Here is a 24,758-nt window from a genome sequence, read left to right as displayed (position 1 = left end):
AAAAATAAAGCTGGTGATGCTGCTGCCAAGGCTGCTGTCCTACCTTGGCCTGCTAGCTCTTTCATTCCTTATGAACAGTGTACTTCCATATGTCATGTCACTTTGGCATCACCACTGTTCTTCTCTTCATGTGAACAAGCTGCAGGGAATTAAACCTCTCGCAGCGATGTGGCAGACCTCTTGGTCCTCTTGCCGCAAGTAGATCATTTTAGGTTCTAGTATCTGTTTGCAATCTGAGTTATTGGGTGTTTTAGCAAACAATGTATGGGCTGACAACTGTTTCTGCATACCTGTCATAGCAATACTTTGAAGGATATTTAATCTTTACTTCGGGACATTTGTCATCTCTACGGCATATTTTGTGGACCTTTCGCAAAGAGGAAGCCCTTCTTAACTTCTTTCTTCCCTCAGTTGGGCTTAACATGTAGACACTTCAAACTTCATTTTTGTATTAATGTTCCAAGATTCTGACAACGGCATGTTTCTCTGCCCCAAAATGAAACAAAATAATAGAAAGACTCTCACGTGTCATTCTAAGCTTAGGTGCTTAGAGATGGTTGGAGGAACTGTTGTAGTGCAAACAAATTAGTGACACACAAGTATACACATTTTCCCCCTGCAGTACTCATCATAAGTTGCACAGCAACTCATTGGATGTGCTTGCAGACAGATAAAGATAAGCAGTGACCTGTCAAGGCTTTAATGAATTCAATGTCCACAAGACTGTGTCCTAGGGGCCAAATTTGTCAATCACGTGCATCTATGCAAAGGCTATAGGTGACTCCACTTGGAGACTATCTCGCAGGCTCATCTCCAGTATGAACTGTGGCTACGAACTGCAACTTTGGACCTCCGTACTTGAACTGTTGTATGCCAGCGACATGCATGTGCCTGTGGCCACCGCTTATCACGATGCGGAAGTCCATGTGACCATTGGCAGCAGTGCGTGGGTTGCTGTTTGGGCTGTCAGGTGGTTGGTGGCAAACTTCAAAGTGCTGTCCTTGGTGCCAGTTGGAAATTCTAAGTTCACCAGCTCCGGTTGTGTCCAATGGTGAGAACACAACAAATAGGACCTGTAATGTACCTCCACTAGGTACTGTTCCCTAACATCTGTAAAGCTCCAGTCCTGGCATCTTTCCTAGTCTAATCTGTACTTAAAATATGTTCTATACTATGAAGCCTTTGCCTTCTCCAATATTAGGGTCTTTCAGTATACTGATAATTTAACTCCGCAACTTCCCATGTTCCATTGTTTCTGAAACAAAATTTTCTTGTTCTTTTATTTAATGTAGAACTTCATTTATGGGTGCCTAGCATTACTGAATCATCATTGAACCTTGGTAGACAGAAGAGGACACTGTTTTATCAGTCATTGATGAACAGTTAGGGTCAGCTTTTGTTTGACAGATGGATCTGGCATGTCTCTTTCAGAGCAAAAACCATTTTAACAAATAGTGGATTGCCCACCATTCTTCGCCCAAAATTTCCAGAGGAGCAAAACTTGTGCCGACATGTTATGGTTCATTTAGCAGTGTCCTGAAATCTACCTGTCTACTATGTTTTGTGAAATATGTTCTATGTAGTCGTAAGAGGCAACTAAAAGGTTTCGTGCCTTTCGGCCTTTGTGATGGTCCCCTGTAGGGTTTGACCTCCATTTTTCAAAATTGTGGAAGGGTGTCTTACATGGTGCATCATGTCCATTGTGCATTGAGATCTTTAGCCCACTTTGTCATCCTGGCATTGCAGCCCTGCTCATCCTTCATCTCTTCAGTGACGACACCTTCCAGGGTGTGTTTTCCTCCACCCACTATGCAATGTTTCCTGCGCTGACGAAGACTGTGAAATTCTTTGCACCTTGTATCCAGCATTGTAGCCAGTCCATTGTGGTGGGTTCACCATGTACCCTGTTAGTTGTTGCCGCCCCCCCCCCCCCCCCGACAACTCAGGGATCAGGTCTGCTGATGCCTGTGCCGTTAACTCCCCACATAAGCTAGGAAGTAAATGCCCATCACCCTGTGGGGCATTGGAACTCTCGGCAATGTCCATCCTGACAGGTGGCCTTTTCTGTGGCTGAGTGGCACCCGTGAGGTGGTCCCCTGGTTGGAGTGGGTGGCATTAGGGCAGATGACTCTGTGATGGAACATACCACTTCAACACTTGCCGGTGATCAAATGCCACTTGCCGGTGATCAAACGCAAGCAATCTGTAAGTGTTCAGTCTCAGTACAATGCAAGGAAGTATGATAGTAAATCTTTCTGCTCCCTGCCCACATCATGGGTGGAATGCCAGGCTAATGATGATAGCAAACTTTATCTGCCCCGGTACCTTGTACATAAGAGAGCTGGTGCGGACCCCATTGTCTTGATTTAGTCTGTTTTTTTGTAGAGCATTTAGAGGAAAAGTTGGGGGAGGTGGAGGGCTTGTCCAGGATCAGTCTTGATAAAAACAGCATCCTCTGTACAGTTGTGGGCATTACTTGCATGTTACAAGCTGGAGGGATGTTTCCGTTACCATAACACCTCTTAAGAGTTCAAATATGGTCCAGGGTATTATATTCCACAGGGACCTTTTTTGCAGTCAGACAACGAGCTGCATGCAAACTTAGAATGCCGAGGAGTTCAGTTTCTCCGGTGCGTCCGTCGGGGTCCAAGGGATAATCAGATTGCCACCGGAGCCTTCATCTTGACCATAGAGGGTGACACATTCACCAAGAAGATAAAGGTGATGGTCTACTGTTGTGATGTCAAGCCATACATCCCTTCCCCAATGCAGTGCTTAAAGTGGTGGAAGTTAGTATGTCTTCCCGCTGTACTTCCAGCATCACATGTCGAGATTGTGGGCGTCCATCTCATCCCAATACTACATGTGCCCTGCCTCCCATCTGTGTCAGCTCAAGAAAGGAAAACTGTGGAATAAAAGACCTTGGAGTGACTGACGTACACGGAGCACTGTCCCCCAACCATCAGAGATGCCAGTCTCCACTTCTCAGCTGGAGAAGCATAAGTTGTCTTTGGCACCTTCCAGTCCTGGAGACTGAATCAGTGAAGCCCTCCTAGCCAGAGAAACCCAAGGATCAGTGAGAGAAATCCAGAAAGAAGACCCTCAAGACTAAGTGAATTGTAGTGGCACCCACACCACTGCTGCCTACCAGCTCTGCGTCCGAGGATGAGGTGAAGATTCTGGTGCCCGCTGAGGACCTAGATCTCGTCAGACACGGTGGAATAGCCAATTTAAGAAATAGTTTGCTGGCAGCAGGTGACCCTGAGTCGTAAACTACCTCATTGTTCCATGGCTTCCCAGTCTCACTATCATGTCATCCTCCAGTGGAGTTGCAACTGAACTACAGCAACTGTTAAACTTTACACCTGCTTTCCGCATTTCCATCTAGGAAATGTGGTTCCCGGCAGTGCAGACCTTTGCCCTTCGTGGCTACAGGGATATTAAAAGAACCATAGCGTCTATAATATTGTGTCAGGTGGAGTTTGCATTTATGTCCTGAACTCAGTATGTAGTGAATTTGCCTCTTCAAAATCCTCTTGAAGCTGTGGCTGTCAGGATATGGATGAGGCAGGAAATAACTGACTGCAACATATCTCTCCCTCCAGATGGTGTGGTACCCTCTGAACACATAGGCTGCACTGGTTGATAAACTTGCTAAACCACCCCTGCGACCCTGGGTAAGAATAGGCCCAAGGTAGTCAGCCTGTCGTAAGAGGCGACTAAAGGAGTTTCATGCGTTAGGGCCTTCATGTGGTAGTCCCCTGTAGGGTTTGATCTCCATTCTTCAAAATTTTCCCAAAGAGCAAGCCATTTGGGAAGGGCACCTTACATGGTGCATCGTGTCCATCATGAATTGAGATCTTTAGCCCACTTTCTCGTCACATTTCTGCCCTGCCCTTTGTCCAACTCTCTGGTGAGGACACCTTTCTGGGCGCGTTCCACCATACGCTATGCATTGTCACTTCCTATATTGATGATTACCATGGACTTCTTTGCACCTGGTATCCAGCACGGTAGCAAGTCTGTTGTTGTGGGGCCACCATGTACCCTGTCGGTTGTAGTTCCCTGACCACACAGGGCTCACTCTGCTGATGCCTGCACCGTTAACTCCCCAAGTATGCCCATCCCCCTGGGGCATTGGGACTCCAGGCATTGGCCATCCTGCCAGGTGGCTTTGCTGCGGCTGGGTGGCACCCATTGGGAGGGCCCCTGGTCAGGGTGGTTGGCATCAAAGTGGATGACATGTGATGAAGCATAGTACATAATCTCTTGCTGGTGGTCAAACACCAGTAGTCTCTACATGTTCATGGACACAATTCAGTGCACAGAAGCAAGACCCCAAATCATTCCCCTCCCTGGCCACACTATGGGAGGAACCTCAGGCTAAGGATGGCAGCGGCTGTTGTTTGTCCTGGTATCTTGTGTGTTAGAGAGCTGATGGGGAATCTTCCATGATGATGAAGCCTCAGTTTTTTGTTGAGCATTTAGAGGACAAGTTCGGGGGAGGTGGAGGGCTTGTCCAAAATGAGATCTGGGTCAGTCTTGATAAAAACCGCATGCTCTGCCCAATCACGGGAGTTATTTGCTCGTGACAAGCTAGGGGAGGTTTCTGTAACCATCACACCCCATATGAGCTTAAATACGCTTCGTGCTGATTTAAAGATGCGGGGTGTAAACTTTCATCTGGCATGTCCACCGGAGTCCGAAGAATAATCAGGTTGCCGCCGATGCCTTCATATTGGCCTTACAGGGTGATACATTGCCCAAGAAGATCAAGATGATTATCTACCAGTGTGATGTAAATCCCTGTATCCCTCCCCTGATGCTGTGCTTTAAGTTCTGGGAGTTCGGCCATATGTCTTCCCGTGGTACTCAATACTCTGTGTACCCCTCCTCCCATCTGTGTCAACTGCGGAGAGCACCAGTCGCCTTGTTCGTGTGACTGCAGGATTCTCCAGAAATAAAGGAAAATAATGGAATAAAAGACCCTGGACCGACTGACCTACGCTGAGGCTAAGAGAAAATTTGAACGCCTGCATCCTGAGTGTATGACATTCTTACGCTGCCACTAAAACAGTTCTGGCACCATCAGCTCCTACAATCTGGTCATCTCTGAGCCAGAAGACTACACCTACCCCCTTGAAGGTGGGGCATTTCACTCCCTGTTGCTTCTGTGCCACCTACTTCAGGAGCAACACCCCTAACCATTGGGGACATCTGTCCCCACTTCTAAGCCAGAGAAGTGTGTCTTCTTCAGCTCCTCTGTAGAAAGGGGTCACTTGGGGCACTCCCTTCCCAGGTTTCTTCTAATGGGAAAGACGACATCCACCAGTGGCTGCAGAGGAGAAAGAAGCTGGTAGCAGGGCTTCACACTCATCCTCAGTCCTGGAGATTAGGACTGTCTTTCTCAGGGGCACCCTAAATAGTGAGGGATCGTGTTTTCTGCCACAGAAAAGCAAAAGGTACAGGATTGTTGTTGTTGTCGTCGTTGTTACAGTCTTGAGACTGGTTAGGTGCAGCTTTCAATGTTACTCTGTCCTGTGCAAGCTTCATCTCCCAGTACTTATTGCAATCTACATCCTTCTGAATCTGCTTAGTGTATTCATCTCTTGGTCTCCCTCTACGATTTTTACCCTCAACGCTGCCCTCCAATGCTAAATTTGTGATCCCTTCATGCCTCAGAACATGTCCTACCAACCGGTTCCTTCTTTTCAAGTTGTGCCACAAACTCCTCCTCCCCAATTCTGTTCAATACCTCGTCATTAGTTATGTGATCAACCCATGTAATCTTCAGCATTCTTCTGTAGCACCACATTTCAAAAGCTTCTATTCTCTTGTCCAAACTATTTATTGGCCATGTTTCACTTCCATACATGGCTACACTCCATACAAATACTTTCAGAAACTAAACTACTTCCTGGCACTTCGATTTTTACCCAATGTTAACAACTTTCTCTTCTTCAGAAAAGCTTTCCTTGCCATTGCCAGTCTACATTTTATATCCTCTTACTTCGACCATCATCAGTTATTTTGCTCCCCAAATAGCAAAACTCTTTTACCGCTTTAAGTGTCAAGTTTCCTAATCTAATTCCCTCAGCATCACCCGATTAATTTGACTACATTCCATTATCCTCATTTTGCTTTTGTTGATTTTTCATCTTACATCCTCCTTTCAAGACACTGTCCATTCTGTTCAACTGCTCTTCCAAGTCCTATGCTGTCTCTGACAGAATTACAATGTCATCGACAAACCTCAAATGTTTTTATTTCTCTCCATGGATTTTAATACCTACTCCGAATTTTTCTTTTGTTTCCTTTATTGCTTGCTCTATATACAGATTGAATAACATAGAGGAGTGGCTACAACTCTCTCTCTCTCTCTCTCTCTCTCTCTCTCTCTCTCTCTCTCTCTCTCCCCCCTCTCTCTCCCCCCCTCTCTCTCTCTCTCTCTCTCTCTCTCTCTCTCTCTCTCTCTCTCTCTCTCTCTCTCCCCCCTTCCCAACCACTGCTTCCCATTCATGTCCCTCGACTCTTATAACTGCCATCTGCTTTCTGTACAAATTGTAAATAGCCTTTCGCTCTCAGTATTTTATCCCTGCCACCTTCAGAATTTGAAAGAGTATTCCAGTCAACATTGTCGAAAGCTTTTTGTAAGTCTAAAAGTGCTAGAAACATAGGTTTGCCTTTCCTTAAGCTATTTTCTAAGATAAGTTGTAAGGTCAGTATTGCCTCATGTGTTCCTATATTTCTACAGAATCCAAACTGATCTTCTCTGAGGTCAGCTTCTACCAGTTTTTCCATTCGTCTGTGAAAAATTTGCGTTAGTATTTTGCATCCGTGACTTATTAAACTGATTGTTTGGTAATTTTCACATCTGTCAGCACCTGCATTCTTTGGGATTGGAATTATTATATTCTTTTTGATGTCTGAGGGTATTTTGCCAGTCTATTACATCTTGCTCACCAGATGGTAGAGTTTTGTCAAGACTGGCTCTCCCAAGGCCGTCAGTAGCTTTCCCTTCTTTGCTTAGAACTGGGTTTCCATCTGAGCTCTTGATATTCATACAAGTGGTTCTCTTTTCTCCAAAGGTCTCCTTAATTATCCTGTAGGCATTCTCTATCTTACCCCTCATGAGATAAGCCTCTACATCCTTACATTTGTCCTCTAGCCATCCCTGCTTAGCCATTTTGCACTTCCTGTCGATCTCATTTTTGAGATGTCTGTATTCCTTTTTGCCTGCTTCATTTACTGCATTTTTATATTTTCTCCTTTCATCAATTAAATTCAATATTTCTTCTGTTACCCAAGGATTTCTAGCAGCCCTCGTCTTTTTACCTACTTTATCCTCTGCTGCCTTCACTACTTCTTCCCTCAGAGCTAGCCATTCTTCTTCTACTGCATTTTCTCCCCATTCCTGTCAATTGCTCCCTTATGCTCTCCATGAATCTCTGTACAACCTCTGGTTCTTTCAGTTTATACAGGTCCCATCTCCTTAAATTCTCAGTGTTTTGCAGTTTCTTCAGTTCTAATCTACAGTTCATAACCAATAGATCGTGGTCAGAGTCCACATCTGCCCCTGGAAGTGTCCTACAATTTGAAACCTGGTTCCTAATCATCTGTATTGCCATTATATAATCTACCTGATACCTTCTAGTATCTCCAGGATTCTTCCATGTCAGCCTTCTGTTATGATTCTTGAACCAAGTGTTAGCTATGATTAAGTTATGCTCTATGCAAAATTCTACCAGACGGTTTCCTCCTTCGTTTCTCTCCCTCAATCCATATTCACCCACTATGTTTCCTTCTCTCCCTTTTTTTACTGTTGAATTCCAGTCACCCATGACTATTAAATTTTCATCTCCCTTCACTACCTGAATAATTTCTTTTATCTCATCATACGTTTCATCAATTTCATCATCATATGAAGAGCTAATTGGCATATAAACTTGTACTACTGTAGTAGGCAAGGGCTTCGTGTCTATCTTGGCTACAACGATGCGTTCACTATGCTGTTTGTAGTAGCTTACCTGCACTCCCATTTTTTATTTATTATTAAACCTACTCCTGCATTACCTCTATTTGGTTCTGTATATATAACCCTGTATTCACCTGACCAAAAGACTTGTTCCTCCTGCCACCAGTGGTTAAACACTGGACTCGCATTCAGGACGACGACGGTTCAATCCCACATCCAGCCATCCTGATTTAGATTGTCCATGATTTCCCTAAATCGCTCCAGGCAAATGCCAGGATGGCTCCTTTCAAAGGGCACGGCCGGCTTCCTTCCCTAATCCGATGAGACTGATGACCTCGCTGTCTGGTCTCCTTCCCCAAAACAACCCCAACCCAACCCTCCTGCCACCGAACTTCACTAATTCTCACTATATCTAACTTTAACCTATCCAATTCCCTTTTTAAATTTTCTAACCCACCTGCCTGATTAAGGGATCTGACATTCCACACTCAGATCCGTAAAACGCCAGTTTTCTTTCTCCTTATGATGTCCTCCTGAGTAGTCCGCACTCGGAGATCCGAATGGGGGACTATTTTACCTCCGGAATATTTTACCCAAGAGGATGCCATCATTTAACCATACAGTAAAGCTGCATGCCCTTGGGAAAAATTACGGCTGTAGTTTCCCCTTGCTTTCTGCTGTTTGCAGTACCATCACAGCAAGGCCATTGCGGTTAGTGTTAAAAGGCCAGGTCAGTCAATCATCCAGACAGTTGCCCCTACAACTACTGAAAAGGCTTCTGCCCCTCTTCAGGAACCACACGTTTGTCTGGCCTCTCAACAGATATATGATGGGGGCGGCTCATGGTGCTCAGTTCCTATTTGAATAAGGCATGTAGGATAGAAGTTTTTGGTTTATCCCTGACCAGTAGACATTTCTATAAAAGCCATTCAAACATCTGTGATACTAGAGCTATGTTTCAGTATATCAAGCAAATTTGAATGACAAACTGGAGCTGGTGGCTAGGCACATGGTACAAATAGAATTACTTCTGCAAAAGATTTTAATTGGGCTCAGTGCTCAGCTAATAGCACTATTTTAATGTGGACCATTTGGATTTTATGTGCAAAAATTGTCCCCCTTAAGTAAGTCAGGACTGCAGCAAGACTGACAGTTCAAATTTGGGCCACTGGCATGTTGGTCCTTGGTGCAAGATTTTTAACAGTTAAAAAATTTTGGTTTATTTAGCTTTTATTTGCAAAGAAGTTTTCTGGAGCTTTTTAGCTGCACCATTTCTATATTTTATACTTGGACCATTTTGTTCGAAGTTTGTAAGAAGATACACAAAATAATGTAATTAATGGTTGTCCTGTTTGGTGAGACTTATCCATTGCCGTGATGTAAGCAGCAACATAGTGAGTTTAGAAGACAAAATACCTACACTGGATCAGTAATTGCCAGTCAATAAAAATCTAAGTTGGTTGCTAAGTTATGGTGGTTTTCTGTCAAAATTATGGCAAAGTAAAAGTTGGGAACTAGAATGAAACATGTTCCAATAATACTGCAAAAAATGGCGAATGTATAGTGTTCTCTTATATTTTAAATTAAATCATAGTGATCTATAGCTCGGGGTTGTCTGCAAACCTCCAGTCTTGTTTGATATTATTCTTTTCTGTGGAATAACTTAATTGTTACTAAAAACCAGGATGTGACAACTCCAATCATTTGAGGCTTTTTTGCACCTTAAACTACATCTTTTGCCCATCAAGGCTTAAACTAAATCTTCAACTCTCTAGGAATGGCACAGAGACCAGGCAGAATACCTCATGGAAATAATACACAAAACAGGACTTATCTCCTACTAAATCTTCGTACAAAAAATTAAAAATTATATTCTGAATGATCACTGTGGACAACAAAAATGCATGTAATTCTACTAATAAAGCTTGTTCAATTATATTCAAAATTAGTAAGATTTCACTTCCCCTCAACGAAATTATTTAGAAATTTTGACTTAAAAAGTCTAGTAAATCTTCTTCCCTGACAATGTCCTGGGCAGAGTTAAGGATATAAAATAAGGGAACTAACTTTTTAACTGATCTGGCAGCTTCAAAGACATTTAAATCGAAACCTCTTGACATGCTTGTGCTTTGAGTTGACCCTACTTCCCCATTGCAGGGAGCTTGGATGCAAAGTGCTGACACACCTGCATCTTCCAATTTATAGACTGACGTCCCTTATCCTGTCTCTAAAATCCAGATTATTTGCCAACCTTAGTAAACAAGGCGAGCATATATGAAATAGCTAACAGTTTTTCTGGGAGGATAAAATTTCTTGAAGTGGATTTGTTCATGGACGTGATGGGGGACACACTAAAACAATTTTTTTTTTTTCTTGGCGCAGGGAGGGGGCTGTTGATAATTTCTCCGTTGGAACCGTTTTTCACCCAAACCCTTCTACATGTATGGTGCAGGGTGTAAGATACACAAATTTGTGAGCTTCTAGAGTGAGATTAATCTGCAGTTGGAAGTATCAGAGACTGGGGGTGGATTTGTAATACGAAGTATGCCACATTGAATTTTACAAACAGCAGATGTGAAGGCCTGAATAATTTCATAAAACGCAAAATTATTCAGTAGAATTATTTCAAAAATTGAGTTTCAGATTATTAATAAATTCACTAATTTATCTTAACCTTTGCCACTGCTCTTGTAGGGATTGTGAGGACAAGATTAATCACAGTACACACAGATGCACTTAAAAGACAGTTTTTTCTCACATTCCATATGTGAATGGAACAGGAAAAAGCCCTAATAATAGGTGCACAGCCATGCATTTCAGTGGTTTGCGGAGCATAGATGTAGATGTTCACAAGTCATTACCAGTAAACTTGTTTTCAGTGTTGGAAACACTTTGTTTTGTATGTTGTGTGATGGTCCAATAACATTTTTTCTTCCTTGTTTGCAGAAAAATATGATCAATCCTGATATAAGGAAAGATCTGGCAAAAGTAGCAGATGTTTTCGATATCGAGGATATTGGCGACAAAGTGAGCTTTTGTCGTTGTTGGCGAAGCAAAAAGGTATTTCATTACTTTTCCAGATTACTTGTCATGGAGTATATGTTGGATTACTTACCTTGAAAGTAATTACTATCCAAAATTTTGTTCTTCATTGCAACTGAAAATTGAAAGACATGCATAATGAAATTCTTTCTACATTTCAATATAGAGGTTACTGCTATTTTTGCTCTGGATAGTGATATATTTTATCCCAGAAGAATAATGCTCTATGGAAATTTTGTTCACTGTGAAGAAGTTGGGTTTTCTTGACTTAGCGTGACAGTTCCTCTCCTTACTTGAGAGGAAAGGTTGTATGGAGGGAGTGGAAAATAGAAGGGAAAGTAAAATATTTAGCTTCGGAGCAGGCATTGAGGAAATTCATACTCTTACTCTCAAATACAAGAAAGGCAAGCAGAATAAATGTGTTGAAAACCAAAGATGTGTTCATGTAAGCAGGTTGTAGAAGACTTTAGGAATATCAGGAAGAATTTCCAAAAACTTGGGATGAAGCAATTGACTATTTGATGCAAGCAAAAGTTTCTTCTGAATCACATAATTCCCAATATTAAGTAGTGTTGCTCCTATTTTGACATTTATAACAGATTTTAAAAAATAGGTGTAAGAATTTTTCAGTAATTTACTTCTGTCTGCTTATTTATATCTGCACATGTAATCCACATGTCGTTGGATTTACACTTCATGGGGCAATAAAATTTAAACTAATAACCACAAGTATTTTTATGGTTTATTAATTATGTCGATGATAAATTTGTCTTGGGTGACTTTTAATTTTTCAAGTGAGAGTTACTTTGCAGGAAACACCATTGAAGCCTTTGTGAATTAACACATTTTTTGTGGTCATGGTTTTAATGATGCCTGTAATATTTGAATATTTCTGTGGTTGCATGCATTGGTCTTTCTTTTTAGTTCTGCGTAGACATTCATGTTAAGATCTAATGAATGGTGTGAATCTGTGTTTTCATTTCTAATTTTCTTTCCAGTGTAATTGTTAGGGAGCACTATTGTCTCAACCTGGCATGCAAAGAACACTGGCTATATATTATGGCCCTATTAACTTGCTAAATGTTATCAGACAATTGGAATAGTTTCCATCCCACTTGCCTGAAAGAATACTCAAGTATGATGATAGGACTTGTTCTTCATTCCCCAAAAACGGACAGTCCTGTATTTCAAAGGCCTCTACTAACTTTTTGAGAGTGATGTTGACAGGTGTTGAACACCTAGACATGTTGCAGCAAATACTTCTCCTACATAACCTTGATGGAACTTAAAGGGAAACAGTAATTACATTCTTGCTGAGGACACTATCACCAAAGCACAGAACACAGGAAGGTGTTAAGTAGTGCTGAGAAATTACCCAATATTTTGGTAGGTCACTGGTTTTACTGCATTTATAGCTGTCATATTTCCTCAGTGGAGAAATGCTCTGTAAATGTGAAGTGTCCATTCAGTGTTCAAAGAAAAAGGACTATATTATAATTCCTGCAAATCAATAGTGTTATACAGCAGATTTGTATAGACAATTTTCTGGAAGAAGGTTCTGGAAGTAATCAGAAGATTTACAGCTGTACTCAGTATATGCAGTGAGAGATAAACCACTTTATAGATATTGAAATTTTTTCACATAAACAGTTAGCTTACTGGCATTGGCTGCATTGTTTAAATTAACTCAGGTCTTTGTGCTCCCTTAAATGCATAGTGATCGGATAACTGTAAAAAAGTTACATCTGAATTAAAGTGGTCTATTGCAATCTTGTTCCCCATTCTGTGCAAAACTGATCTTCAGTTTCTGATGAGCAAAGATGTTCAGTAATTTGAAGTTGAACCAGTGTTATTATAGTTGTCATTGTCATACTGGATCAGTTGGTATGTTGTTATAATTGCTTTTGGGTGACTTGTAGTTGCAAAATATTGACAGATCCACCCAAACCTTCACTATTCAATTTCTTCCATACTGTATTTGAGCAGAGAGCACCTATTGGCTTCATTAGGATGGTATTACCATTATGACAGCACAAACTGTCAACAAATGTGATCTGCTGGTTGTTTTGTTCAGGTGTACTAGAAAAAGATGCTTAGTGCATTAACAGTGAGAGAAATGATTTTAGGAAAAAATGAAACAGTACCTCAAAATAATGTCACAGTTTCAGGGGTGACAGGACATGTTCCCAAGATAAAGTCCATCAGCTTCAAATCTATTAACCTAACTTACAAAAAGAATTATGAACAGATCTATCATAAAATTTTGTGTATTTTCTGATGTACTTCGTACATATGTCTCCTTTTAATTTTATGTTCATTTCTAAAAATGAAGTTGATTTTATTTGTGAAATAAGAGAAACCCCTAGTGAATAATCAATATTACTCAGGATGTAATAAGAGATGGTGTTGAAAGCCAGAAAGGTAAAGAAACAAGAGACTGGGAGGTGGTAGTTAAGTAGAATTTCTTAAACCTGGTGCAAATTGATGCAAATAAAACCTCTAAAATTATGTGCAGAATGTGTCAGACAGAAACATTCTGTAGTAGTACTGTAAATGTTCCACTTCACATGGGGACAGACAGACATCAAAAATAAGTTAATGGCCTCCTCTCATTGTACTTGGCACATTCACTAAAATTACCAATACCTAAATTTATAGAAACAGTATAAAATTTTAAGGAAGCAAAGCTAAAAATTTGATTTTAGAAGTGGATTTAGTGTAATGAACTATTTTGCTGCTGTGAATAAAATTGTAGGACAGAACAGTTAATAGTATGAAGTTATATTTCACTTGGAATAGATTTGAGTTCTGGACTCTGTTTCAACCGAATTGATGCTGGCAGTCCTGGAGGAACAAGGTGGTAATTAAACTTACGGCAGTATGTTGAATGTATGTCCATGTTACAAATTCCAGAAGACTGATGGGTAGTAGAAATTCAGAGTTGATAGGAATTGGAGGAAAAAATTCAGAACTTTTCTCAGCAGGCCTAGAAAATGTTCTTAACATTTCAAAAAATGTGAAAATAAATGATTCATGTTGATGGAACATACCTACCACCTTTAACTAATGACATGGTGCTGTTTTCTGAGTGGAAAATCTTAATAGAACTGTTTGGAAAAGAGCCTGAAGGTCATATGTAAAAAGACAAAAAAACATTTGTGGACTGAAAATTGTAATATTGATAGTGAATTTGTTGAAGACCTGGCAGCTAAAAGAAATAAATGTAACTGTGAAAAATAAGGAATGCTTACAGTAAGTTTCCAGTGAAATATACCTTTTGTTACCAACTTGGTCTTGCTGTGGCACATGGACATTCAATGTTGCAGCTATTGCACAATTTTGGGTTGCACATGGAGCATTGGGGAGATGTGTTGGGAATTATTACAAGAAATGTAAGGACATAGATCAAGAAGGGGAAGATAAGTCTATAATGAAAATGAAATGTAGATTGGTGGAACATGGATCTAGCTGAGTAGATGCTAGATGGACTGAGGAAGTTTTGTTGGCTTTGCCATGAATGGTGAACTTCACTAATTGGAACTTGTGCATAATATTCATAATCCCATCAGTTTCACCAACAGCAGGATAATTTTCACCCTTAAGTTCATATTAATGTAGTCTTCTGAAAAAAATCAGTTTTTATCAGAAACATGACCCTGTCTAAAAGCCAGTAACAGTTCCTTGCTTCTTGAGTTTGACAGTGCTCATAACCCTTATCTGAATGTCACTGTTTCTACATGCATATGAGCAGTGGAAGGTTGCTTGCGAGCCAGCATTTGAAGGCAGCCTAAAATGTTCTGCAATACTGGTCATGTCAATTAACAGTGGCTCAGTTTGAGACATCAGAATAATTTGTTGAATAAAAGTATCAAAGTTCTGCTGCCTGTAAGCTTTAAACAGTGGTATTACGATCTAAACAACTATTCTCTCAACCTATGGAAGTAAGACGTGTTTTAATGACAACTAAGTTAAAAGGAAAGAATGTAAGACATGTCTCGAAGACTGTCATTTGAAGCAAATTAGCATCATTATACAGACCATTGTCTGAAGGTGTGAAAGGTGGTACAGAGAAGCATTAACTCTTGTTTAGTGCACAGTCTTGAGTAATAATTTGTGATCCACTGGGCATTGTTCATTAAAGGGATTGTCAGAGTTTATGCATACCCCACTTCACTGCTCACCTTGGTATGAACAGCTGGGAAAATTTGCTTTCATTGGTAAAATGTGAAGCAAGTAATTAACAATACCTCTGTCTCATTTCTAAGAATTGGAGTGGAAGTGCTGGCCTTTCTTCAGGTGCAGTTGCTTTTCAGTAGTTAGTGCTCTGCATTTCAGTCTTTCCCTCATTTCCTGCAAGTAACTCAAATCTTCAGTGAATGCATGTATAAAGCTTTGAAACAAGGTTAAGGGAGGCTGGAGTTGGATTTCACACCTGCACAGAAATACACATGCACTTATTTTTCTTTCCCTATACCATTTTGCTTGCTGTAATTCTCAGAATTTTCATTGTAGAAAGTATCCTATCCAAATACCACTGTTCTACATCATAACTACCTTAGTGTTACATTGAATGAAACCTCAGCTGACAACTTACGTACAAAAGAAATAGGCAGCATTTGGAGAGTTACTGTTCTTACATGCTCACCTCTTATTGCCTTACAGAACCTAAAGTGTAAATGTGTCTTAACAGGTACAAGCCAGAAGTTGTGAACACTAGTGAATTGTCTAAATGCTGATTCACTTTTGTTCACTTCATGTGAAGGTCTAAACTGCCAGAACAGTCACTAAAATAATTGCTTTTACTGCTTGTTTTCATAATGCAATACTCTTGTCAAACACTGTTGAGCTTAGCATAAAATCCATTTAGCCACATTTCCTTTTCATCTCGATATGTATGTCAATTTCTTGTATTGTAATTTTGTTCATTTTTATAGTCAGGTCTGCTGTGTCAGTCTAACTTGTTACTAAAAATATTTTCTTGCTATTTTCTTTGCTTTATGTATCATGTTCACATTGATTTACTTTGTAAAATAACTTGTTTTGAATATCTTGTGTGTTGTCTGCTGTTTTGTAATTGACTGTGTTGATACCTGCTGTATGTGTAGGAATTTGTGAAAAATATTAAATACAAATTACATGCAAAATTGGTAGAAAACTTAAACTATTAGACTATGAAACAGCAAAAGTTGTCATGTGAAGTCTCTCCCTGAAAGTCACTTAGACATTTAGATAAATTGCCAATTCTCATATGGAAAATTTGGTCGTTGCCTAATGGGTGTACTTGCACTGTGGCATTCTTAAGTTACTACGAAGTCTGTTTTGAAAAAAATGTATTTACTTATCATTTGTCAATTTAGTGTGTTTGTAATTCTGCAAAACTTTTAGCATTGGTTTCTTCCCTAAGATTGTAACAACCTTCATGAAGAATACATGGCAGCAGATGCTAGGTGTGTACCAGGATGGAGCAATGTTGTTCATTACACCAGTGAACATTCCTGTTGCACCCTGAAGATTTTGCATAACAGCAGTTTATAAAGGAATGTGATCAAAGAACATAGCAACAGATAACTATTTAGGGAAACACTGAAGAAATGTGTACTGGGGCAGTAACTGAAGGGCACAATTTCTGTACACAGAATGCTTTCAGCTCAAAACATTTTGAATACTAAATTTTGGAGAAAAATCACCATGTTTCAACATGTCAGATTTGGTTTTTAATATGATGGAGACAATTAAAGTATTTGAACTGGCAAGATTTGTTTCAGGAATCGATGGTTGCTGATCAGAACTCTGAGAAACTTCAGTGTTTTATGTGCATTAAGTCAAGAATGAGTGGTGTTTGGTGGAATTGTTTAATGAAATGAGACACAATGCTTACCAAGTTCTAAGTTGAAAATGCAGAGGAATATTAATGTTGAAAGTGGTTCCATAGGCCTTGCAAATTTGACAAAATATATCAAAAATAGTAATCATTTTAAAAAGTGGCAGGAGAGGATATTGAAGAAAGATAGGAAATGGTTGAAGGAATAATACTTGAGACAGCTGAAACAGTACTGGGCAGAAAGAAGCAATTGAGAACCCAGAGCTGGTTTGATAAAGACTGTAGGAGGAAGATAAAAGAAAAAAATGGGGCAAGAAAAAGAATGCTGCAGAGAACTACAGGTAGTGTAGAAGAATACCACACGAAGAGAAGGGAAGCAGAGAAGGAATGTAAGAGGAAAGAGAATTTGAAAAGCGGTGGATTGATGAGTTAGGAGAGAGAAATACTTCTCAAGAAAAAAGGAAATTCTATATGAGGGTTAAAGATATGAGGAAAGGATTCCAACCCAGAGCCTTTTTCTGTAAACAGAATCAGGGAAATCTGATTGGAGGAAAAGATCAGATTTGAGGCACATGGTTGGAGTATTTCAATGAACTACTGAACACAGACACACACTGAAGATGAAGGCGGGGTTGATGCCGGTACGACAGAAGAGATTGAGCAGAAAGCAAATGGAGATCAGGAGCAGAATCTGCATGAAGTTGGTTAGAACCAAAACACTTAAAAAAAATAAAGATCTGGGAGAACACAATATTACAGTAGAAATGATAAAATATGGTGGAGAAAAACTAGTAAGGATTTTGCATGAGATTATAGTGCAAATGTGGTGGAAAGAAAATTTGCCGTAACATTGGAGTACAGCAATACTCTGCCCTGTACATAAGAAACATGACAAAACTGACTGTGGAATTAGAGGAATTGCACTGCTCTGTGTAGTATATAAAGTATTAGGAAAGTCATGGCTGGGTGGTTAAGAATATATGTTGAAGAGTGTCTAGGAGGCTCAGTGTGGTTTCAGAACTAATAGATCCACTACAGATCATATTTTCACTATCTGACAGATCCTTGAAAAAATAAGTCAATGTCCACCAGCTGTTCATTGATTTCAAACAAGCTTACAGTAGTATCCAAAGGGATCAACTTTGGAAGGCAATGCAAGAGGCAGGAGTCCCTAGCCAAATGACATGATTGGTTCAAATGACTTTTTTAGAACAACAATATGCAATTGTGGATGATATTGATTTGTTATCCACGAGGAAACAGGACCTGGAAACAAGCATGAAAAAGTAGAGCTATGGTGCAGAGATGAGACTGACCATTGCTCAAAGACCAAGTATTTGGTAACATCTAGGAAAAGGTAGTGAAGGAGAATGAAGCATGACTTTGAACGGAAGATAATAGGACTGCCTTGACAGCTTAAAATATCTTGGGTCACTGGGAACTGGGAATGATATGACAAGACATACAGACAAGGATTGCAGCTGGCGACAGGAGCTACTTTGCACTGGTTGAAGTGTTTAAAGCAAGGAGTCTTAGTAGGAATGTGAAGCTGATTGTGTATTGTACAGTAGTTAGACCTGTGGTGATGTATGATTTGGAGACCTGCACTAAGACACAAAATGAGTTGTTGCTGAGGTGGGACAGGAAGATACTTGGAAAATCTACAGAGCCAGTGAATGATAGGGGCCTTTGGAGAATCAGAAATAAGATTAGAGTTGTACTACTACATTGTTTGGGACATGTGGAGAGAATGGTGAACAGCACAGTCAAGAAAGTTTTCAAAGGAAAACATGATGGCTGTTGTATAAGGGGGCAGACAAAGGACCAGATAGCTAGACAACATGGAAGAGGAATTCAGAAGGATGGGAGCTAGAAGACGGAGAGCCAAGGCAGCCAACAGAGAAGAGTGGGCAGATTGCCTGTGAGGCCAAGGTCCTACAAGGGCTGTAGTGCCAAGGAGTAAAGCCAAGCCAAGTCAAGAATGAGTGGAAAAGGAATGTTAATGTTGAAAGTGGTTCCATGTGCCTTGGGAATTAGACAAAATATATAAAAAATAGTTGTTCTAATGTGTTTTATCTATAATGTTTCCTATAGTTTGAAAAAGATTGTTGAGCATGCTGGAGATTTTGTGTTGAACTTGGTTTCTGATACCAATAGTAATGTGGACAGATACTGTAACAGCTACTTTTTATGATCCAGGCCTCTGTATTTTTCCATGCATTTTACCACTTTTGTAGTGAAATTCATAGTTGAGCATTTATTCTGCCTATTGGTTTCATTCAACGTCTAATTCTTCTAAATAGTTTGACACAACGAACTTTGTTTTTTCAGTTTCCATACTGTGATGGCACACATAACAAGGTCAACCAGGAAACTGGAGACAATGTGGGTCCAGTCGTCCTTAAACATAAGGAGTAAAACTAAGACTGAAGGTGTAGATTGTTATCTAGGTTGGCAGGCAGCTTTCTTTTGTTTGTTCCTTCTTGCAATTTAGAATGGTATAAAAATACTGATTCCTTAACAGTGAAAGTGTCTTAAATTTCATTGGTTTAATTAATTACAATAATACCACTGGATTTTAATTGAAAATTGTTGAAGTGCCAATCTGAATTTATGCCTGAATATGTAACAATAGATGGGAACCTCAAACAAAATGTGAAATGTTACTGAAATGCCTCTGCATGTGTTGTTGTAGTGTTTGATTGTTTAGTAAACAGATTATTTCTTCAGATTGTTGTTGATATTTAAAATGGTATCTAGAAACATTGTGGTTAAGAATTCTGTGATAGAATGTGGAAGGAAAACTGAGTTAACTACAGAGCACTTTAGTGCAGAAGGATTTGTTATAGGAGCTGATTGGCCAGCACTTTGCCATGCTCAAATTTCATACTGTGAATAATATGAAATAAAAGGAATGGGAATTCAGATAAGCTGTGAATGATTAATACTTTAGTTATACTGCTCTTAAGTAAAGAACTGCACGAGGCAGCACTTGTAGTTCAGGAGTTTATCATCAGTTTCATATTAACGTGTTAATGTTGCCTCAGACATTGACATTGTGAACTAGAATAGCATTGCCACTGTTTCTAGCTACTTCTGTAAATAGACCTCATGTGTATATTTTTAAACAAAATATGTATTAAAATTAAGATGCTTTCTCACACACATTTGTATTTGCTTGGAAATCCTAAAGTGTTGAAACACGATTCTAATAAAATTAGTAGTGTGTGTTGAATTTGTGATATCTAAGGAAACAGCTTTGTATCTATAAGAAAATATTGAGAATTGTGTGATACTTCCTGTCACATTGTCCTAGATAGTTGAAATTAATCGGAGGTAGTGTTAAGCAATGGAAGTTCCATCCCCAACCATTCCCTCCCCCTGTGATAGCATCACCATTTCTTCCCCTTCTGTCTAAAATTAGAAATTTATAGTTACATTTAACACCCCACAAGACTAAAGTTTTCATTATTTAAAATTATTTTAAAATTTCTCTGCGTACAGGCTTGTTCACTCAATAGCAATGATAGCTAATAATGCCATTCACTGTAGTCTTTATCCACAGAATATAGTCAACAAAACAAAATAGTATTTTCAGATGAGAACACAAAGATAAGTTGCATACAACTCTTTAAGGTAAAACAAGAATAGCAGATCATTGACACTGAAATGATGTATAAAACACAGTACTTTAAAATTTCTTTCCTTGGTAAGTATGTGCTAGTGAAATTAAACATGCTTAACAGCATTTTGCACTCATTTGCTTCTGTAAATAACTGCTTGCTTCAAGCACTAACAGTAATGTGTTGTCTTTGTTGAAAACTTTACATATTAGATATTATTTAGCACCATACCTGTCTCAAGTCTGTTCCTTATGTCAGTATGTGTCCATGTAGACTGTCATTCAATGCATTGTGCTATTGTGACTGGGGGACCTTAAATATGTTTCAGCTTTGCCTCACATTAGTGATGGAGCAATTGGCTAGTTTTCACAACAGATTGTTTCTTTGTTCAGTTTGTTTTTTTCCTTTAAATGAAACTAATCTGTTACTATGGCAGCCTTATATTAATGTTTTTATTCACACTCTGGATTTAAGTGGTTTCAGTTACTGTGAGAACAGACACAGGTATGTCTAAATGATTTAGGAATAAAGGAGGCATCACTGGTCAGCAGGAGTGTTGAGCTGTCAGTAGGTACTTGAAAAAGAGGCAAAACTTTACTTTGCTTACTGTATTTGGCACAAGTCTGTTGGATAAGTCAGTTACACTGAATATTTGTCACTAAGTCTCTGGGTTTGTGATTTCGCATACATACTTTCAGCCTTCAGTTTCTTATAAACTATGACAAAGATGGCTAACTTTTTTAGGGGAGATGAATAAAAAGTATTTCTTAATTGAAACATGAATTTTTCATACTTCTGGCATTAAATGTGGTTTGGTTATTGGTAAAGATTTAACTGCAGGTGCTATGATTTAAATTTTTTTAAATAAATGACAAATTACTACATTTAAATCTATTAAATCTCTTTCCACTGGTTTGCATGTAATGGACAGTTTCAGTAAATGCAGAGATGAAGTGAGCAGACAGTGTTTAAGATAAGTTTTTAAAAGGTTTCGTGATTGAATCACTTGCTTTTCAAGCATGTACTAAAACTGGTCGAGCGGCCATGATTCCTTGCATACCCCACCACTCAGCATTTTAGCACTTGGATCCAGATACAAAGTTTGCTATGTAAACGTCTATTCATAAACATGTCTGAAAAAAAAGGAACTAAACGGTACTTACTGGCATCCAGTAAAAACCAAATACTGGATCGGTGGCAGTAAGTGTTATGGATACAATCAACAATGATGATTAAACAGTGCCAAAACATTGAAATACTGCTGTTCGGAATTGGATGCGCTGGGGATTGGACAACTCAAATGGTCACTTTATCATTTGAGAGCTCTGACTACTTTCACTCAAATGATTGGATAGTAATCTGGCATGTAAAACTGCTTAACTGAATAAGTTATCATTAAGTTGTTTTCAAAACTACTTAATGTGTACCTGCAAAACAAATTTTCCAGAGTGAATATTTGCATTTATTTTCAAGAATTTTTTGAGTTAAGTATTGTAATACATTTTTGACATATAGCATTTTCTATACATTGTTTATTTCATGTGTGATAGAACTGATTGAATCACATACGGTAGAGCATTCAGTTCGTAAAAATTATAATTTGCCCCACGTTGATTGCTGTGCTCAGTGCTATTTGTGTGGTTGCTGAATTCAATACAGCAGTGATTCCATGCGTATGGATTAGAGTCTGCGCACCAACACCTGGGTTCACACTGGACAAATTCGGTTGCTCGGACATGATTTCACTATCAAGCTGCTCAAACCACTGTAGAATGATCGTGGCATTTTGCCTGCTGTCTGCTGGTATACTGCATTACCATTGCAAAGATACCAAACATGGAGGGAGGGTAATGTAGTCTACTGCTGTCATGGTGCCTTGAATTACCCATTGAAGTCCATGTGAATGTTTACCATAGCATAATACTGTCCTGACAGTCAGTGTTGGTGTTGCAGTCCAGGTTTTGAGCAGTCACTTGCCTAGATGATGGTGAATCCAAATGTGACTGTGTGCATGATATAAAAAGAAATGATTCATTCAGCAGGTTTGGATTGCTACAGTCAGACTTTTATGATCTTGTGTGCACTGCAATCATAATTCTTTGGGTCAACATGGGAGTACATAGGGCTGTCTACTGTGGTGCCCAATGTCCGACAAAGGGTGCGAAATGGTGTTTCCTGAAACACTTCCGCCTGCACTGGCATTGTATTGCATCAGATCTGCCACAGATTGTTGACTAACCTGGTTTACAGACCAGACAACTGTAACCTCCACATTCTGTGATTCGGTGTGGACATACAAAAAACTGTCACCTACCTATAGTGTCACTGTCAAAAACAACTTTCCATAGATGCTCACAACAGTAAGGTGTGAAAAGCTGACTAGTTTCACTGCTTGCAAGATTCCCCAAGACCCAGGCCATAACAAATGGCCCTTTCTCAAAACTGCATATGCCTGTGAATTCTCTTATTTGTGGCCTGTATTGTCAATGTAATGATTCCCCACTTCTCTGCTTTTACGCAGTTTCCTTACCATATTGGTTCCCTTAGTGTTAGGTAGTATTTGTTCTCTATGGGCAATGAGCATAAAGTTTTTGCTCATCAGTTGTCTGTTTAAATACTACTCTTGGTACTAGCGATTAGGGTACTGTGCAATGCATTTAATACTATATTTAACCCTTGTTGAAAAATACTTCAAGTACATAATTTTTATTTAAGATTAATACGGGTATTGCTATAAGTTGAAAAGTTTTAAGAGACAAGTTACAGGGTAGGGTAAAAAGAACTTTCATTCAATTAAAAGAAACATAAGCATATATTTAAATTGTTAGTTGGATGTCCCCCTCTGTCCGTCACCTTCTTCCCCTTCACTCGTCCGCCTCAACTCCCTATTGTGTCCATCTCCTCCTCCCTCTGTCTGTCCATCTGCCCTCCCTTCTCCCTCTCTCCTCCTTGCCTCGTGTCTCCTGAATTGTCATATAATGACATAATTTCGTAGGTACATTCAGTAGCATATGTGGACACTGATGAGTGTGCTGTGAACAGTTAGTAACGAAGAAGTAATAAATATGAACATCATGACATCCTGCCTGATGCAGCAGTTTTACTTCATGAACATTGCAAACGTAAGTGGTAGTTTTTTTTCCTTTAATCATATGGGGGGGGGGGGGGGGGGGGGAGAGTGGTGCCAATGAGAGATTTTTGTAAAGGTTTCAAAATTATGTGTAAAGTTTGTTGCAGGTCACTATGTGCTCTTTCTAAAGTAGTGGACGCAGAAAAGATGGGTATTTACATTGTAGGCTGAACTTATTTTTCACCCCTCCTCTTTGTTTGATAGATTGTTCTTAACCCCACAGTTACTCTTCGTAAACAGTGATATATGTACCAAGTTTAGCTGAAATTGGTTCAGTCGTTTCAGAGAAGAGATGGAATATACGAATATACATTAATTTTTATAACGTGTATTAAGATTTTAATGCATTAAAGTCTATAAGGTGCCCTAAATTCTGCTTAAGTTACTTGCAAAAATCACCATGAAAATCTGTAGTAGTTACAGAGTTCAATTTGACACACACATGACGCAGATTTATTACATAAGTGATATTTGATATGTGGAGGAGAGAAGCTTCTCTCTGAAAATCAGTATGGTTCTTGAAACACAGCATGCTTCATTTGTATCACCTTGCAAACAAGATGCAGATGAACAGGTAGATAGTGTCTCAGTAGATCTCTGTAAGCTGTTACACTGTACATTTTCTATTACTAACAAAGACTTGCTGATAAGAGAAGTTCCTCTGGTCAATGAGGGATTCAGTGTTCCAGTTGAATTTAGAAGCAGTAAATTTTCAGAGTTCGGAATAAAGTTCCTGAATTTACTGCCCTCCAGGAAGCGTGTGGCACGCAAATTATTCTCAAGACTGAGACCTGGCTGAATCCTGAGATAGGAAGTTCTGAAATATTTAGTGAGGGTTGGAACATGTATTGGAAAGACAGATTAGAAGACACCGTAGGGGGTGGTGTCTTCATTGCAGTTAACAAAATATTGTCTACTGAGGTCGAAGTAGTGTGATAGTGAAGTTATCTGGACACATTTAACAGGGCTAGGAGAAATAATGCTAATTGTTGGGTTTTATTACCAGCCTCCAGGTTCCACCGTGACAGTTCCAGAATCATTCAAAGGGAGTCTACACTCAGTATCGCATAAGTACCCAGATCAAGTTATATTAGTCAGAGGAGACTTCGACCTACCTACTATAGACTAGGATGTCTATGGATTCATTACAGGTGGTACAGACAAGCC

The 24,758-nt window shown here is 39.4% G+C and overlaps 1 protein-coding gene across 4 annotated transcripts in view; it reads left to right on the top strand.

Moving 5' to 3' along the window:
* LOC126283583 (CDGSH iron-sulfur domain-containing protein 2 homolog) overlaps nt 1-24,758 on the top strand; it is an 82,469-nt gene that overhangs the window by 11,320 nt on the left and 46,391 nt on the right. For 2 of the 4 annotated variants that reach the window (XM_049982285.1, XM_049982283.1), the window contains exons 3-4: nt 10,922-11,035; nt 19,170-20,003. In XM_049982285.1, the coding sequence (XP_049838242.1) occupies nt 10,922-11,035; nt 19,170-19,256 (201 nt within the window). In that variant the 3' untranslated portion in view covers nt 19,257-20,003. Of the gene's footprint in view, nt 1-10,921; nt 11,036-19,169; nt 20,004-24,758 lie in introns of those variants that run through there. The other 2 variants (XM_049982286.1, XM_049982284.1) reach the window with 1 other exon arrangement.

The sequence above is a fragment of the Schistocerca gregaria genome, chromosome 1 (assembly GCF_023897955.1).
Source record: "Schistocerca gregaria isolate iqSchGreg1 chromosome 1, iqSchGreg1.2, whole genome shotgun sequence".
Taxonomy (NCBI): Eukaryota; Metazoa; Arthropoda; class Insecta; order Orthoptera; family Acrididae; genus Schistocerca; species Schistocerca gregaria.
Note: the sequence above shows the minus strand (reverse complement) of the source record. Positions and strands in the feature narration are given on the sequence as shown.